The sequence below is a fragment of the Oryx dammah genome, unplaced genomic scaffold (genome assembly GCF_014754425.2).
Source record: "Oryx dammah isolate SB20612 unplaced genomic scaffold, SCBI_Odam_1.1 HiC_scaffold_13, whole genome shotgun sequence".
Taxonomy (NCBI): Eukaryota; Metazoa; Chordata; class Mammalia; order Artiodactyla; family Bovidae; genus Oryx; species Oryx dammah.
In genome coordinates, this window is record NW_024070197.1 from 52,883,986 (window position 1) to 52,902,603 (window position 18,618).

Sequence of the window (18,618 nt, forward strand, 5' to 3'; positions counted from 1 at the left end):
TCCCCTGTGTGTCCCTGGACCCTTTCTCTCAGAAAGACATCCCTCTGCTTTTGTCTTACGAAAACACCAGTCTTTGGACTTAAAGTGAAAAGTGAAAGTGAAGTCGCTCAGTCGTGTTCAACTCTTTGCGACTCCATGGACTGTAGCAGACGGAATTTTCCAGGCAAGAGTACTGGAGTGGGATTGCCATTTCCATCTCCAGGGGATCTTCCTGACCCAGGGATCAAACCCAGGTCTCCTGCATTGCAGGCAGAGGCTTTACCTCTGAGCCACCAGGGAAGCCTAGTCTTAAATACAGGATGATTGTATCACAAGGTCCTTCACTAATTACATCTGCAAAGAACTTATTTCCAAATAAGGTCAGAGTTTGCAGTTCTGGGTGGGCGTGGATTGGGGGGGGGACTCTCCTCAAACCCACCACATGTCACTTCACCTCTGAGCCTCCCGCGTTGGGGACAAGAAGGCAGTTCTCTGTTTTAGTTTTAGAATTTGCTCATTGCCTGTCTGGCGATAAAGAGGCGGCTCAAGGTGGGCGATCACGAGAGTGTGACGTCTGAGGGCTGTGCCAGAGTCCTTGTGTTTCTGGTTCCAGAGGAGCATGGGGACACTTTGAACGGGCTCCACGTGTTCAAGGCCCAGCCGTATCAGCCGTGACCTGTGGGAATGGTCCATTGTCCCGAGAGCACTTCCCTAGCTCCTTCTCATGTAAAGGCTGGTGTGCCCTGGGCATCCCCCAGTCACTCACCTCGTCCTCACTATATCTGGACAGCGTAGCTAACTTTACAAATGGGAAGACTGAGGCACAGGGACCAGGGCTCAAGGCCCCAGGGCGAGTCGTCAGGGCTTGGCGCAGCAGATGGCACATGAGGGTGGTGAGAGGTTTCCCTGATTGGTGAGCAGTTCTGTCCTGGTCAGCCTTGAGGGTGGGGCACCACCAGGAATCAGCATGGTGGGGCCCTGTGGTTTTCAGTGGGGATCCCCAACCTGCAGTCTCAACATCACCTGGGGGAACCAAACAGAGGTGAGAATTCTGAGACCCACTCGGATCTGCCATGTCAGGAGCTCCAGCGTTTCTCACACTCTCTCTAAGGGCTGCCAGGATGTGCTCAAGGTGGAGAACCACTGGCGAGGTGACTCTAGAGTCAGAGAGATTGGGTTCAAATCCCAGTCCTGCCTCCAACCACTTCACATGCCCAAGCCTCAGTTTCCCCATCTGTGAAATGGAGTGATGAGTGGCAGCATCTCCTGGGCCAGGTGTCAAGAATGATCTGAGATGAGCTCTAGAGATGGTGCCCCCGGGGTTCCTGGCCCTTCACGCCTTCACACTCTGGAGGAGCTCCAGCTCCAGCTGTGTGGGGATCTTGCTGGGCGTGGGGGTGGGGGGGGCGGGGGTAGGTAGGGTGGGGAGAGTTAACCTGCAGGTGTGGCCTTTCCCATTGGGGTCTCCTCGGGGGCCTGGTGTGGTCTCTGGGACTCCCCAGAGTTTTCTGGCTCGAGCCCCAGCCGACTCCATCATCACCATGGAGACGGGATCCAGAAGATGGGGCTGGTCCCAGGGGACTGTCCTTCTGGGGCAAAAGGGCCAGGGGATGGAGACTTTGTCCAGGTTTGTTGTTTGGTTCATTTGTTATAATAGGCTTTATTTTTTAGAATAGTTTTAGATTTATATTAACAGAAAAATTGTGAAGAGAGTACATGGTTGTCTACACCCCATGGCCAGTTTTTCGTGTAGTCAGCATCTTATGCGAGTGTGGTATGTTCTTTATGGCCAGCGAACTGATACTGATCCATTATTTTAACTAAAGTGCATACTTTATTCTATTTCCCAGTTTTCACCTGGGTCTGTCCGTGGATCTGATCTGGGACCCACCTTACATTTAGTCATCGTGTGTCCTTAGGCCCCTCTGGGCTGAGCCAGTTTCTCAGAAGCTTCTTCTGTTTGTGACCTTGACCATCCTGAGGAGTATGGTCAGGTGCTGTGCAGGTTGGGTTTGGCTGATGTTGGTAGGTGTTTACAGTCTCTTTTGTGGAGTATGTGGTGAGGGTGGAGATGAGACACAGGTGCAGCCCCCAGGCCACTGGAACCCCTGACTGCCCAGACGTCCTTCCTGGCTCCCTGTGGGGGCTCAGAACCTCTGCTCCCAATAACCCAGGTTTGGGCGGCTGGGAGCTGGCAGTTACAATAATGCCCATTTTTCTGATTGGCGTTTAGAGGCCCAAGACTAGCCTCAGATCATAGCAGAGAAAAAAAAGACATCACCCTACAGAGCCCCCTTCCAGTGTGAACATGTGGTTCCAGCTGTCCTGCAGCAGGGTCCAGAGTTGGTGGAGAGAGTCTTCATCTCGCAGTGCATGGAACAGCATTCTGGTCAGAGGGAACAGCAAACGCAAAGCCTCAAAGACAGGAACAGACTTGGTGAGCTGTCAAGTGTGGTTGGAACTGGAGGTTGGGGCGGGGGCCAGGCGGAGAAGCTGAGGCCCTGGAGCAGGCAGGGCCGTGAGAGCGAAGGTATTCATCAAGAATTCTCTTCAGAATCATAGGAGGCACTGGAATCACTCGAGGGTGGAGACCTCATCCTCTGTGTAACATCAGACTCACTTGAGAGGCTCACGGGAGGGGGTGGCCCTGGGCCTCTGGTCAGGGCAGGGATTCTTTTTTTCTTTCCTTTAATAATTGTGTTTGTTTATTTTTGGTTGTGCTGGGTCCTCATTGCTGCCTGAGCTTTTTTCTAGCTGCGGAGAGCGGGGCCTACTCTCTAGTTGCAGTGCACGGGCTCCTCACTGCAGTGGTTTGTCTTGCTGTGGAGCATGGGGCACGTGGGTTTGGTAGTTACAGCACACAGTTCAGCAGCTGTGGTCCCCGGGCTCCGGAGCACAGGCTCAGTGGTTGTGGCACACGGGCTTAGTGGCCCCGAGGCATGTGGGATCTTCCTGGACGAGGGATCGAACCCGTGTCCCCTGCATTGGCAGGTGGATTCTTTACCACTGAGCCACCAGGGAAGCCCAGGGATTCAGTTTGGATGAAGCTGTGCAGCCTGGGGTGAGAACCACTGTCCGGGGCCCATGCCCTTGCTATTCAGGGGGGCCTGTGGGGTAGACTGACTACCCAGAGGTGACAAGGACCAAGTGAGCTTGGCTGGGCTTCAGGGAGGCAGGCTTCAACCCAGGGCTTCTCCTGGAACCTCCTGTACAGATCTCTGCCCAGGAAACAGGGGCTCGGGGGGCTTGGGGGGCTCGGAGCACCCCCCACCCACCGCCTACTCAGAGGAGGGGTGGGCAGTCGCAGCCGGTCGTGAACGCCAAGGCAGATGGGGCTTAGTCCATCTCCGCCCCATCCCAGGGGCGAGCTGGCAGCCCTCTTGGCTCAGAGCAGGGATTTACCCCTGGTCAGGCTTAAGCTAAACCCAGCACCTGCTGTCCTCCCAAAGGAGGGGGCAGAACCCAAGTCTCACGGCAGGTGGGAGTGGAGAGTTGCTGTCTCTAACTGGGGCCCACACAGGATTAATCTGCATCGCCTCCTTGCTCCCGGGGCTCCACAGGGGCAGGAATCACGCTGCCTTCTTCATCCCTGGAGCCCTGTTCCCGGCTGTGGGTCAGCACCCAGTAGGGACACCATCGACATTGGTAGAAAGAGCACGCCTTTGAATTTAACTGAGATGCAGAGACCCTCCGAGGACCAGCCCTGACTGGCCAGGGCAGCTGTGCCATCTGATCCCCTCGCCCAGGTCAGCGGTCCACTCCTGCCCCCGACTACCCCACCTCTCCTGTCATCCACTCAGTGAGGCTTTGAGGAGACTCACTCATGATGCCCTGGTTACAGGTGGGGCTCCTGAGGCCTCAGGTGGGAAAGCTACCTGGCCCGGGTCACACAGCAGCCGCGCAGGGGCCCCGAGGGCCTCGAGATCCTGACCAGGGACCTGGACGTGAGCCCCCCGACCCCAGCTCTGTGCCTGTAGTTCCCTCTGGGCCGGGCCTGGGCGAGGTGCTCTAGAAGTGCTTGTGGGCTGAAGGAGGCTGGAGAGGGCAGGAGGGAGGGGGCTGGACTCACTGCCTGGTGCTGGTGGCTCTCGGGGGCTGGGGGCCTTGTGCTGCCCCCGGGGAAGGGAGTGCTCACCAGCTGTCGGCTGCCAGCACATGCCTGGCCTGGGAGGCTGACCTCTTTCCATCCTGGGCTCTGGTTCCCAAGCCTCCCAGTAGGAGTAGGATGTGACCCTGGGCCACGTCCACCTCTAACCCATCCTTTCCTACCTACCCCCATCCTTCTGCTTCTGCCTCACAGACCTCACGGTGCCCAAGGCAGGTGAGTGTGAAGCTCAGAAACGGGTCAGTGGGTCCAAGTCTCACATGACCTGGCTGAGGTTCTTCAATCCCCTGAATCAGTGCTTTTTGTTCTTAACTACAAAGCAGGCACAGGGCCTCCAGGTGGCGCTGGCCAATGCAGGAGATATAAGGGATGCTGGTTCAATCCCTGGGTCGGGAAGGTCCCCTGGAGGAGGGCATGGCAACCCACTCCAGTATTCGTGCCTGGAGAATCCCATGGACAGAGGAGCCTGGCAGGCCACAGTCCGTGCGGGTGCAAACAGACGTGACGGAAGCGACTTAGCACACGCACGTGTCGCAGGTGCGGTTAGACCCTGGCCGGGGCGGGCTGTAGCTGGGGCGGAAGGAGGCTTGTGGGGTGCCAGGCGTGTGCATAAGTGGCCGCTGGGGGCTGCTGTTATTACTGAGATGACCCGTGTGCTTTCTTCCCTTCCGAATGTCTTTGGAGTTTTCTTTATGACCATGGGCCAGGCCCCCATGCCCAGAGCAACAGTGAGTGGTCCTGGTGTCCGGAGCGGTCACTGACTTGCCCAGGAGTCCAGCACACAAAAGGACAGCTGTGTTCTGTCTCTCAGGGGCCAGACAGACCTGTGCCCTAGGGAGCGCTTGTGGTGTCAGCGCCCACCGTGGGCAGCTGGCAGCCGGGCCAGCCAGGGGCAGGTTGCGCTTTCACGCATCCGTAGCCGAACCTCTGCCAGTTCCATGGGAGGTCAGGAGCCGAGATGACCATGCGGAGTTGTCCTGGATGGAGGGGGGCAGGCCTTTTATATGGCCATCTGCTGGGGGGCAGCTTAAGAGCTGGTGCCTCCCTTGCTTGCCTTCCCCCCCAAATCCCACCCGACAATTTTCTTAGGCTGTGGGTAGGTGCTGCACGGGGCTGGGCTGTGAGCCCGCAGCGGGCAGCACTCTGGGCCACTGGGGACCAGCCTGGCCCACAGGGTGAATCTGGGCTGCACAGCCCAGCATCTGTACTCAGGCTGAAGGCTCAGACCAGGTGCCGTGGGACAGGAGCTGACACCTGTCACAGCCACTGGCCACCAGCAGCCCCTGCTCCTCTCGACATGCCGTGATGGCCCAGCCAAGGGCTGCCCCCAGTGGGTCAGAAGGGTGAGCTGTGAGGGGAGCGCTCTGCAGCTGGGAGGAAGGACCTGCAGCTCTGTCTGAGTGGGTAGGGAGCCGTGTCCAGCATGAGCCATGAAGTGAAAGGAACAGTGCCACCACCTGTGTTGTGTGCTTCCTCGCTCAATCGTGTCTGACTCTTGCGACCCCATAGACATTGCCTGCCAGCCTCCTCCGTCCATGGAATTCTCCAGGCAAGAAGGCTGGAGTGGGTTGCCATGAAGGAATATGCCTGTGATCATATGATCTACAGATACATAGACTATTCTGGAAGAAGACGGTAATCATGGCTGTCTCCAGGTGAAGAGGTGAAAGATAGCTGGGTGGCGGGAGAGTGAGGTGACGGCAGGACTCGGATGGACCTGAGTCTCTCCCAGGAGCCCATGTCCCTGACCTGGGGAGACCAGCTCGACCTCATCCCCTGGACGCTGTGAGGTGGACTCCTGGCCCCTGCGACCGCACACTGGGCTGTGCTCCTGAGTGGCTCAAGGAAAAAGGAGTGTTCCTCGTGGCGGTCCCATCCCCTTCTTACCTCTCCAGGCCTACACTCCTAATCCTCCCCCAGCCCCCTCACTGTCTTTTTACTGTCTTACTGCGTCACCTTGATCAGACCTCTCCTGCAGCAGGAATGCCTCACCACCCCCCACCTTTCTCCCATTCCACCTCCTAAATCTATCAATCCCTCCTCAGAAATTTTTTAATTTCTCTTTTAATTATTTTATTTTTTTGAATATGTAAAACACCTGCATGGCATAGAATATAAAATGTGCAAAAGGATTAACGGAGTAAAAGCCAGCCTGCTCTCCTTGCTCTCCCAGCCACCCGCTGGAGGCAGCCTCCCATTCTTCCGTGGGCTCTGCTGTCTGGCTGCCCGTCTGCACCCATCTCAGGCCTCAGCTGCCCACAGCTGGGGGACACCTCCTTGTCCTCAGGACCCATGCTCCCCCAGGGGCTCCTCAGTTTTCTCTGAGTAACACCAGTCACCTCCTTCCTCTAAGACTAACTGGAATTTTCTTGCCTAATTGCACAGTAATAACCGCAATATTCTATTAATAGCAGTGATGACTATTCATAGTAGCAGTAACAGTATGGCCCCGCTAAGCACCTGCTGTTGGCCAGGCTGCCCCAGACAACTTCCGCCTAACCTCATGTGTCCTTACGAGCGTCCTGCAGGTTACGGGCTAGCATCTAGAGCACAAGTTCGAATCTTTATTCCGGCAAGGGGCCGACCACATGTATAGTATCTTTGCAGCTAAGGAAACACAGGCTCAGAGAGGTCAAGAAGCCTTGCTCAGCCCACATAGCTGGCGAAGGGCAGTCTGGGGAGGCCAGTCCCGCTGCCTCAGGCCATCCTCAAGCCCCTTCCCATGGCTCCAGCCACACAGATGTGCAGCAGGGCCACTTGAGACAAAGGAGCCGGTCATCCTCAGTGCCTACTCTGTCTGCAATGCACAGATATTGCCTCAGTCAGTAGTGGTGCTGACTGTGGTTCTTAGCTCTTGGGTAGAGCTGCCAGATTTAGGAAGAAAAAACAAAAAAAAAGTGGGATGAATTTCAAATAAACAAGGTCTAGGATAAGTATATCCCTCATATAGCATGGGCTGTACCTCTGGAAAACTGGTTTGTCCTGAGTCTTATCTGGCAACCCTACCCCCAGGGGACACTTGGCAGTGTCTGGAGACACCCTTTGTTGCCACAAATTCGAGAGCTCCAGCATCTAGGGATGAGGGTGCTGCTCCGCCCTGTCCAGTGCTCAGGATGGCCCCACCGCAGAGTGTCCTGGCCCCAGACGCCAGCAGTGCTGAGGCTGGGGACCCCAAGCCGCACTCATGACATACCACCCACGGCCCAGGCAGGCATTGAGGGCTTTGCAGATTTTCTTTGACCTCAAGTCTCCGTCATGCTCTGAGGGCAGGCCTACTCTTGAGTCCATTTTAGAGGCCAGTAGACCAAGGGCCAGGCTTCCCTGGTGGCCCAGCAGTAAAGAATCTGCCTGCAATGCAGGAGACGCAGATTCGATCTCTGGGTTGGGAAGATCTCCTGGAGAAGGAAATGGCAACTCACTCCAGTATTCTTGCCTGGAGAATCCCCATGGACAGAGGAGCCTGGCGGGCTACAGTCCATGGGGTCACAAAGACTCAGACAGGACTGAGCGGCTAAGCACAGCGCAGGGAGGCAAACACACTCCCCACTTTGCGGCGCCTTTCTCTGTGGCTCCTCCTCCCGAGTTCTCTCTCCAGGAGCTCATCCCTGACGCAAGCTGGGGCTTTTTCCTTAATTAAAAAGAGATTTAAAGCATCCACTGCCATCTCCACTGGGCCTGAGCTGCCGAGAAAAGGTAAAACCCCGCCCGCCTGCCCTGGCCTCATTTGTAATAATGCAAGGCTTTCCCCTTAATTGGAATTAAAAAAAAAAAAAAGATTAAGTGCATCTGGAACCCTCAGAAGCATTTGTCCATTTGTTTTTTGAAAGATCAGCACTAAATCCAGACGCCTGGTCAAGTCTGAGGAATTAGTGCCAGCCCCAGCCTTGCCTAGCCCCAGGACCTTTGCGCATGCTGCCGCTGACCCACAAGCCCTCCCCACCATCTCTGTGGCCACCTGGGGGAACCCTTTTCCGATTCCCACCGTCTCTTCCAACTCTGCTGTCCCCTCCACCCTGCCATCTGTTCTTTCCTCCTCCCATCACTGACCCAGACTCTGCCAAGGTGAACTCGCTTCCCAGCCTCCAGGAGGACAGGCTCTGCATCAAGTCCCCTATGACTTCGCTATGCCTCTGTATGTCCATCTAGAAGGTAGACTTCATCAGGAGGACCGAATCATGAATCCCCGCAAAGTGCTCATACAGCCCCCGGCCTCCTGTGAGCACTGTTATCACAGCCCAGCCACCTGGGCCCCTCCTGACAATGGCCTGGATCAGAGGGCCCTCCCTATTATTTTTTCCAGCCTCCTGTGAAATCTCTGGGGTCCCAGTTTGCTGCCAGGGGTTGGAGCAAGAGGTGGAGGAAGGCAGTGGAGCAGGGGAGAGGAGCAGAGAAACATCCATTGAGACTCTTGTTCTCTGCCACGTCCCCAGTGCTTGGAATGATGCCCAGCACACAGTAGGTGCACAATAGCTCTGTAGACCGAGCTGGGGGGTTTATTCCTGAGCTGCAGGGGAGGAACATATCCCCTCCCTCTGTGGGTGAGCAGGTCAGACTTGGGGAGTCCCAGCCGGAAGCAGGACCTAGAATTAGACTGGGTTTCTCCTCCTTCCTGAGCCTGGGGCCCTGCCAGCCCAATAGGAAAAGGGGTCTTGTTTGAGTGTTCAGCTAGAACCAGGAACATTTTGTCAGAGTCACTCCAAACAGCTGTGTGACTGCAGAGATGGGGCCAGGGCCTTGGCCTGCACTTAGAGGGCGAGGGGTGCTCAGCATTGGCTGAATCAGTGAGTAAGTGCAAAGATTAGAATCTCGTGCTGTTAGTAACTGCTTGTTCTATTGAGCGTGCACTGCAAAGCTGGCTCTGTGGTTTCCTCACCTGCCGCGTGCACCTTACCGTCAGACCGCTTGGCTAGAGGGAGGGGCTTCCGTGTGGCTCGTCATCCTCTCAGCGCCCCCTGGAGGTGGGGACTGTGAAGTACCCCCATTTCTGCAGGTGGAGCTACTACCAGGTGGGTTGAAGCCCAGCTGTACGTTCTGGCTTCCAGCTGCACTGTGCGTCCAGCAGGGCCTCTGTGTGAGACAGTGCCTTGGGGAAGCGTGGGTGCGGTCGCAGGGATGTGGTCCCAGGCAGGGTCTGGGAGCTTTCTCTTAGGGTGCTGATCAAGCGCCATTAAGAAAAGAACCAGCAGAGGGCGCCCTTAAGCCACAATACCTGCGTTGGGGCCGCCCTTGCTCTTGGATCCTGCCGGGTCATCCTGTGGCCTCTGGGTGGCCTGGGGACCAGGAACAGTGCTGTGTCCCCCGTGCCTGGGGCATCCTGAACAGAGGATAGGCCTGGCTTAGGATAGGTCTGGAGGATGAGAAGTGGTGGCTGATGACAGAAAGAGTGAGTTGGGTCCTCAGGTCTGGAGCCACCTGGCCTCTGCCTGCCCTCAGACATGCCGCCTCCCTTCTCTAAGCCTTGGTTTTCTCGCTGGAGAATAGCCATGGCCCTGGCATCCGCGAGGGATGGTGTGCAGATTAATGTGGACTTGGCCCAGAGCCTAACCTGGGGGACGCTCAATCGCGGGTTTTTTGGGGGGGGGCGGCAGCAGTCGGCCCCTCCCGCAGTGTTTGTCCCAGGCCATTGCTCCCGTGCTGGGCAGCCAGATGCCCCACACTCAGCCTGTGTACCTACAAGATGGGTAGCATAGTTCCATTTTTCCAGCCCTGGATTCTAGACTTGGAGAGAAAAACATGTGTTCCCAGGCACCCTGGCTCAGGGGGGCCCTGCCCAGCTCTCAGACTCACACAGGAGCTTTTGAAAGTTCTGGTGGCCCCCCCTGCCTTGGATTGTTTTTCAAACTTCCCAGGTGGCTTAGGAAGCCAAGATGGAAAACCACTGCCCAGGAGCGGGTCAGGGGCAACGGTGGAACTGGGTTTCAGAGCTCACTCACAGAGCCCTAGTGTTTCCTCCGCGGGAGGCAGGCAGCTGCCACCAGGAGGCCAGGGAGGTCTGACCTGGCTTGCTCTGTGTCCAGTTTGACTCATGTCCTGGGAAAGCGTGTACCCCAGAGCAGAGCCGGGTCATGGTGGGTGACAGCCACCAGCCAGGAAGGCTTCCTGTGCATGCTCCCTGTCACACCCCTAAATCGAAATATCAGACGGCTCTGGGGCCCTGGGATTCCCTCTGCCTTTCCCTCTGGGGGCCTGGGCCCCTGGAATCCCAGCCAGGCCCTTCCCCTCAGGAAATGGGCTCTTAATGACCCGAGACGGGCACATAATTAACAAATAACCATTCTGGCTTTAGCACAAATGAGCTGCTTGTCTGGGGCAGGGTTGGCATTTGTGTTTAATCCCCAAAGTCGGCTTTATCTCCCCAGAGCTGCTCCCCAGAGCTCAGCCACTCCTGCTCTGGGCGGCCCAGAGGGCTGAGAGGGGCTGGAGTCCTGGCCCCCTCCCTCCTTGCCTCCTCTCCCGCCTCCTCCTCCTTCCTCTCACTTTTCCTTCCCTCCTCCTCTCTCTCTCCTACCGTCCTCCTCCTCTCCTCCATCCTCTCCCCACTCTCATCCTGTGCCTTTCTTTCTTCTTCCCCTCTCCCTTCCCCCTCCCCTCCCCTCCCCCTCTCATCCTCTGCCTTTCTTTCTTCTTCCTCCCCCCTCCCCTCCTCCCCTCCCTCCTCTCCCCATCCTCCTCTCCCTCCCTCCTCCTTCTCCTCCTCCCCCTCTTCCCCTCCCTCTTCTCTGCCTCCAGCATCTCTCCAGGGCCCACCAAGAGTGACCTGATGCTTCCTGATTAAGAATGCGGGCTTTGTCACCGTGCTCCCAGAACATGTTAAAATGCAGATGTGGGCCCTGGGAGGAGCGTGGCTTTCGTCCATTAGCATTTTCTTTTAGAACTTTGGAATACTCACTGAGGAAGGGGCCTTGGAGGCTGAGCAGGGAGGCTTCCTTCATTACAGACAACAGTAATCAGAGCTCAATTTTGTGACCATGCTCCCTGAGACACCCTTTGGGGATGATTCTGGAGGAAGCTAGCAGGGACCAGCACCCTCTTGGCCCCAGCTCACTGAGCAAGGGCTTCCGAGGAATTCATTCATTCCATTCATTTCCTCATGCCCACCACCTGTCACTTCCCAGCAGCAGCCAGATCTGGGATTTGGGTTTGGGTTTTGGCATTAATGAGCCTCGGGCTTTTGAGGTTCTGTTGTTGCCTGTTAGGACGTCAGGCATGTCCCTGATCCAAACTTCCCAGCTCCTGGATATTACAGAGCTGACAGAGGCAAACCACAGCCCTTGGACCAAAGCTGACTGCTCCTCGTGTTTTTCTAAATAAAAACGTCTTGGCACACAGCCCCACCCACCCATTTACGTACTGTCTGAGGCTGCACTTGCGTTCAATGGCAAACCTGAGAAGTTGCAACAGAGACTTTGTCGCCCCCAGAGTAACACATATTTACTGTCAGGTCCTTTTGAGATAGTTTTCCTGGCTCTGTTACAGGATCATGGTTACAAGGAGCAGCAGCTTTTGGAATCAGACTGACTCAGGTCTGGGTTCAGATCCTGCCCCTGCCACCTGCTAGCTGTTCATCACCGTGCAAGCTCCTACCGTCTCTGGTCCTCGGTCTCACATCCGAGCTCACCCCTCCCGGTGTGGCCTTGAAGGCTGTAGGAGGAGGTATCTGGCATGTGGCAGATGATCCCTAAATGCCAACTGCTGCAGTGGTGACAGGAGGGCTTCCTGCAACTGGCTCCTTTGTACCTGTTTAACATTCTGGGCTTTTGCGTAAGATGGCAGGAAGAAACAGCTCTAAGGTTTTAAGGAAGGTTGGCAGCGGCCTTGGTGGGTGCTCCTGAGGGGCTCGTCATCTGATGGAGGGGACATGGCCCCTTTCTACAAAACTAACCAGCCTGGTAGATTTAGCGGGGCGCCACAGGGACTCTCCAGGAAGGAAACAGGACTGGGATTTCAAGGACAGGCAAGCTGTGCTGACTACTGTAGCAGTTATCTACTGCTGCATAACAAATGACCCCCCAAACCTAGTGGCTTAAGGATTTATTATCTCACAGTTTCTGTGGGTCGGAGATTCAGGGAGTTTAGCTGGGAGGTTGTGTCACAGAGGGTCTCAGAGGTTACAGTCAAGCTGTAGGCTGAGCCTTGGTCTCGTCTGAAGGCTTGCCTGGGCTGGAGGACCCATGCCCTAGGTGACTTCCTCCCGTGCCATTGGCCCCCCAGCTGGGCTCCCCTTCAGGCCACTTGAGTGTCCTCACACGTGACAGCTGGCTCCCTGAGAGTGAGAGCAGGCAAGAGCAGTGTCCTGCATGACCTTGACATGGAAATCACACGTCATCCCTTCTGTCTTCATCTCTGCATTGGAATCCACCTTAGGGTCCATCCCTCACTGGAGAGGAGGGGAATCAGACTCCACCTGTCAGGGACATCATTGAGGACCACCACACTGACCCGGCAGGGGTGATTAAGGAGCACTGTCCCAGTGGGGGTCGGGGAAGCCGAGTGCGGTCCAGTCTGGGGCTGTTTGGGGAGGAAAAACAAAGAGGCAGGGCATGGTGACAAAGATCTGAATACTGAGTTCAGCGGTGCCTGAAGTTGTTTTTTATTTGAAATTGAAAGCAACCCTGTGTGCTCTATCCCAGGCAGGATGCTAGGTTCTAAGGACGCATGGGCCAGCAAGTAGGGGCTGTCCTTCACACACTCACAGTAAAGGCAGACGGGACTGATCATTTCGAGATTGGCACTGGAAGGCTGAAGGAGCGGGGTCAGATACCCAGGGCAGCTTCCCCATAGGAGAGCCTGTTATGTTGCGGTTTGAAGGGTCAGGAGGAGCTCACCACCCTCCCAAAGCAACAGAGAGCACTCCAGGCAGGAGCAGCCTGTGTGACGGCGCAAAGGGCTGGGGAGCCCAGGGTGTTTGGGGAACTGTGAGCAGTTCAAGGGGTGTGGGCAGGTGGCAGGGAAAGTGAAAGTCGCTCAGGCGTGTCCAACTCTTTGCAAACCCATGGACTATACGGCTATGACCAACCTAGGCAGCATATTAAAAAGCAGAGACATTACTTTACCAACAGCGGTCCATCTAGTCAAAGCTATGGTTTCTCCAGTAGTCATGTATGGATGTGAGAGTTGGACTATAAAGAAAGCTGAGTGCTGAAGAGTTGATGCTTTTGAATTTTAGTTTAGGAGAAGACTCTTGGGAGTCCCTTGGACTTCAAGGAAATCCAACCAGTCCATCCTAAAAGAAATCAGTCCTGAATATTCATTGGAAGGACTGATGCTGAAGCTGAAACTCCAATACTTTGGCTACCTATGCGAAGAACTGACTCATTGGAAAAGACCCTGATGCTGGGAAAGAGTGAAGGCAGGAGAAGGGGACAACAGAGGATGAGATGGTTGGATGGCATCATGACTCGATGGACATGAGTTGAGTAAGCCCAGGAGTTGGTGATAGACAGGGAAGCCTGGTGTGCTGCAGTCCATGGGGTCGCAAAGAGTCGGACACGACTGAGCAACTGAAGTGAACTGGATTATGCAGTCCATGGAATTCTCCAGGCCAGAATACTGGAGTGGGTAGCCATTCCCTTCTCCAGGGGATCTTCCCAACCCAGGGATCGAACCCAGGTCTCCCACATTGCAGGTGGAATCTTTATGAGCTGAGCTACCAGGGAAGTCCAGGTGGTAGGCTTCAAAACAAGCTTGGGGCAGACTGTGGAGGCTGACTTTAATTTACGATCAGTCTTTCCCAGAAGGTATTTCATGACTCATGGTTTTGTGAGGTGTTAACAGGTGTTCCTCCAAAAACAGAATCCAGGGTTATTTAAGTTCAGGAACCCCGGGGTGAAGCACAATGACAGCAGCTTCCTCGGTGCAGGACTTCTCAGAGCCTTTAATGCTCCAGCAGGCAGGGGATCTCCACGAGAAGGATAGAGTAGATGGGATTCCCACACTCACTGGATCGTGGACCCTCCCTCCTGAGGGAGTCTGTGGAGGCAGTGCTCCAGGGAACACTCTTTGGGAAATGCTGTTTGCAGCTAGTTGCTGAGAGCTAGTGAGTGTTTGGGTATGGTCAGGTTTGCAGCTTCTGGCTCTGTTTGGAGGGTGGGCTGGTAAGGGATCAGCCAGAAGGTGGAGAGGCTCCCTAGGAGCATGAGGAAGACTGCCACAGATGTGAAGTAAGTGGGTCTATGGACGCTTTTTTTGTTCAGTTGCTCAGTCGTGTCCAACTCTTGGCAACGCCAGGGACGACCACGTGCCAGGCTTCCCTGTCCTCCATTATCTCCCAGAGTTTGTTCAAACTCTTGTCTGTTGAGTTGATGATGCCATCCAACCATCTCATCCTCTGTCGCCCTCTTATCCTTTGCCTTCAATCTCTTCCAGCATCAGGGTCTTTTCCATTGAGTCAGCCCTACGCATCAGATGGCCAAAATATTGGAGCTTCAGCTTCAGCATCAATCCTTCCAATGAATATTCAGGGTTGATTTCCTTTAGGATTGACTGGTTTGATCTTCTTGCAGTCCAAGGGACTCTCAAGAATCTTCTCCAGCACCACAAAAGCATCAATTCTTTTGCACTCAGCCTTCTTTATGGTCCAACTCTCACATCCATACAGCACTACTGGAGAAACCATAACTTTGACTAGATGGACTTTGTTGGCAAAGTGATGTGCCTGTGGTTGGTTAGATTGGCCGGAGGGTTGGAGGGCGAGGAGATGGGGGTAAGGGGGACTGCTGCTGAGGCCCTGGTTACTGGCACAGGGTTGATGGCCTTGACTCAGGATGGGAAGAATGATGTTGGGATTTGGCGAGAGCACCTTCATGTCAGCTGGACATGAAGACTGGGCCGGATTACCTGAGTTTATGGGAGAAAGAAGACAAGGATTGCAACAATTTAGAAGAAAGAGATTCCTTGACAAATGTAACTTACCCGAAGGGACAAAAGGAAACAAAATCTGAATAGCCCCACCTCTTACTAAAGAACCCCAATTTGTAATCAAAAGTGTTTGCACAAAGACAATTCCAGGCCCAGACAGTTTCTCCAGTGACTTCAGTCCACCGCTTAAGGAAGAAATAGCACTGATGTCACAGACTCTCTCAGAAGATAATTTGTGGGGGATGTAACTTCATGCGTGGCGCTACCTCGTGCGGGTGTGGCTTCCAGCTAAGCCTGTGGCTTTCCTCCACTCGGAGTTGTGTTTTGAGTACCTACTGTGTGTCACAGCCCCCAACGTTAACATGAGTGACCAAAGCAGAGAAAACTTATACCCTGGCCAAGTCGCGCCAGCTCGGACGGGTCCTGACATGGGCACACAGAGCGGTCCCCTGGGCCCTGCATCACGGGGACCCATGGCAACGGATAAGGGCGGCGGGCAGTCCCCAGCGGCCACTGACGTCTGTCTCTCTGTCATGTGTGTGCGTGTGTGTCCCACGGCCTGCCCTCAGGCTTAAAAATGTGCGTCAGCAATAGCGGCAGCCACGACGAGGCCCCCGTGCTGAGCGACAAGCACCTGGACGTCCCCAACATCATCATCACGCCGCCGACCCCCACAGGCGTGGCCCTGCCCAGGGACCCCCGGAGGGCAGGTGAGGCCGCTGCTGTCAGGCTGGAGGGCTGGGGTGGGTGTCTGCTCCTGCGCCTTATTAAACATTTACACTTGGATCTGCACACACTCCACCGTGGGCCTGTGTCCCTGGCACCAGCCTCAGCAAGTTGTGGTGTATGGAATAATTAGCTCCATAGCCTCTGCTGGCAGCTGGGTGAGTCATGGATGGGACCGCGTGGGCCTGCCAAGGTGGTAGACAGAGGTGCCTTCCCCTGTAGCTGAGGAACTGGGGCTCTGTCTTGTGGTTCAGTGGACAGGACAGGCTTGGAAACATCCCCCTCCCACCCAGGCTGGGGCTGATCTCTGGGCCTTTTAGACACAGGTCACTGCAAGGAGCAGAGAGGGGATGAGGTGGTTCCCAGAGAGATGGTGAGAGGGAGGGGCCCAAACTACTGCCCCCCGCCCCACAACCCCCAGTCCCTCTGTGAATACAGATGGAGCTGGTGGCGGGGGCCCGTTTATTCATGAACAGGTTTATTGAGTCAGGCCTGTTGCTTGGTGCGGAGGCTGCTGTTGTGAACAGTCATCATAAGTGATGATGGTGGTGGTTTTTCCTTGAGGCCTAGTAGTAACTCTGAGTTAGGTCCAGTTCTCATCATCCCCATTCTACAGGTGGGTAAACTGAGGTTCCGAGAGGTTGGAACACTCGCCATACAGCCGATACGTCAGAATTGGGACTCAGACCCAGGCTGTGAGATCTGGAGCTTGTTCTCTGCACGTCTCGACTTGATGCCCTCTCGGGGGCTACATCATGGGCTACAGCTAGCACCTGGCTCGGCCGGGGGACACAGGCCCACAGAGGCTGAGGAGGGGCTCATGAGAGAGTGGGTCGGGGTACTCAGGGAGACTTCTCCAGAAGTTCTCAGTCTGGGTGTCAGCTTGCCCGCCAGGGGGAGTGACCTGGAGAGCCTATCCGGCTGGGGCCAGACCCCACGCTGGTACTAGGACTGGGTCCGGCACAGTAGTGATGGCCATGGGTCGCAGCCCCGTGTCACCTTCTCAGGTGCCTGGCACCGGGCTAAATGCTCGTCACAAATCTTAAGTGAATTCTCACCCCAACCCTCTGAGCTGTGAATACCGCCCTTATCTCTAATTTATAGTTGGGAAAATTGAGGTCCAGAGAGGGGCAGCGACTCCCCCAAGGGCACACAGCAGGGTGAGAGAAGAGCTGGGTTTCTGCCTCTGTGTCTAATCAGAGAGCTTGCCGTAGGTAACCGAGGCCCAGGCCCTGCCGTGATACCGCCTTCCCTCTCGGAGCCTCAGTGGCCTCATCTGTAAGATGGGATCATAACCGCCTTCCCTGCTCCCAGGGCTAGTGTGAGCACAGGGGAGACTCACAGTTCCTCCTCAAGGTCTGTGGGGTGCAGGCCTGGAGCCCTGAGCACCCACGGGGTCCCAGTGCAGAGGGACTGCACAGGGAGCCCCTCGCGTCCTGTCTGGTGGCAGAGGGGAGGCCTGGCCTCCGCCTTTCCCCATTTAGAGAGGGAGCTGGAGGAGGAAGGGCGGAGCCCTTGGAGTCGCGGAACCCTGCCTGTGGGAACGAGGCCCCAGCTCCCCCGTGTCACAGAGAGCGGCCGTGCCTCGGAGGCTGTGAGAGTCGGTGACGAGGAAGGTCAGGGCCCGAGCCCACAGCCCGCACGGTGCCTGTGTGGCCAGTCTCCTCACCAGTGACACGTTTAGGACAGGGGGACAGCCTAGTGGGCCTGGGCGGCAGGTCCAGCAGGGCTGCAGGCTCCCGGCGCTGAAATATCCCCGGGGCTTCCCCCACAGCGAGGGATGGGTGAGAACTCCGCCCTGCCCTGACCACCCTGCTGACTGGGGGACACATCCCCTCTCAGGGACTCACTTTCCCACCTGGAACTGGAGGGTGGGCGTGTTGACCTCCTGCCAAGCCTTGGCATGCAGGCATCTCCAGGCAGGTGCTCAGAAGTGGCTGAGCCATGGGGTGTGTGTGTGTTGGGGGTGGGGTGCAATCCCAGGGGCCTCAGCCTGAGATCTGGGGCAGCTCGGGGCTTGGGGTGGCCAGAGGACGGGGGAGAGACCATGAGACCCGCGTCACTGGGGTTCCCTTTTCGAATCGGCTGACACCACCGCCCTGCGTGAGCAGAGCTTGGGGGGATACAATGAAGCAACGTGCCCCGAGGCACCGGCCCTGGAGCTCCTGGGGAAAGGGGCCTGGTTCGGGGGGCCCATCCGGATGTGGACTCCTCCTCTGTCTCCTAGTCTGGCTGGACGAGTCGGGGTCGTGCCCGGAGGATGGAGACCTTGACCCTGAGGCCTGAGACAGCGGCGCAGGTCAGGGGTTTGCCTGCCCCGGCTCCTGCTCTGGCTGCCCCCCTCTCCGCGTGTCCGGGGCCCTGGGATGCTCTGCTGAGGATGCTGGCTGGGAGGACGCAGCGATTCCAACGCTGGACCAGAGGCGTGGGGAGAAGAGCGAGCAGTCAGCCTGGCCTGCTTCCAGAGCGACACTGCCCAGGCCCCGTGGAGTGGACCGGACCTCCGACGCCTCCGCGTTCTCGCCGCCCCTGGGCATGGTGACCAGCGCTGTCTGGGAGAGGCTCCCTTCTGGCCAGATGGACTCCCAGCGCCCAGGGCCATGCAGACGGGCGCCCTGGAGGTGCACACACAAGGACTTCTTGTGCAGGACTGGCTCCATTTTTTACAAGTTGTCTTAAAGGCATCAAAACTGTCCAGAAAGTGACTTATAAGTTCTTTTTTGCATTGTAAATAAAGATCCCTTGTAATGAGCTGTGGACTCTGCTCCTTGGGCGGGCAGAGGAGATGGATCACGTTCAGTACAGAGGTAGGTTTAAGAGAATTGCTTATCACAGAGGGGCTGGTCTGGCTGGTTATGGGCTTTCGGGTGGTCTTGGCCCCTCGGTTGGCCTTCCTCATTCTGTGGCCAGTAGTGCCCAGAGTGCGTTCTCACTGCAGACGCTCAGAGCAC

General features: G+C 56.2%; 1 protein-coding gene across 2 annotated transcripts in view; it reads left to right on the forward strand.

Moving 5' to 3' along the window:
- Nucleotides 1-18,419, forward strand: part of CUNH16orf74 (chromosome unknown C16orf74 homolog) — a 29,854-nt gene extending 11,435 nt beyond the window's left edge. For both annotated transcript variants that reach the window (XM_040253982.1, XM_040253983.1), the window contains exons 3-4: nt 15,511-15,651; nt 17,895-18,419. In XM_040253982.1, coding sequence (XP_040109916.1) covers nt 15,511-15,651; nt 17,895-17,953 — 200 coding nt within the window. In that variant the 3' untranslated portion in view covers nt 17,954-18,419. The remainder of the gene's footprint in view (nt 1-15,510; nt 15,652-17,894) is intronic.
- The last annotated feature ends 199 nt before the right edge of the window (nt 18,420-18,618 follow it).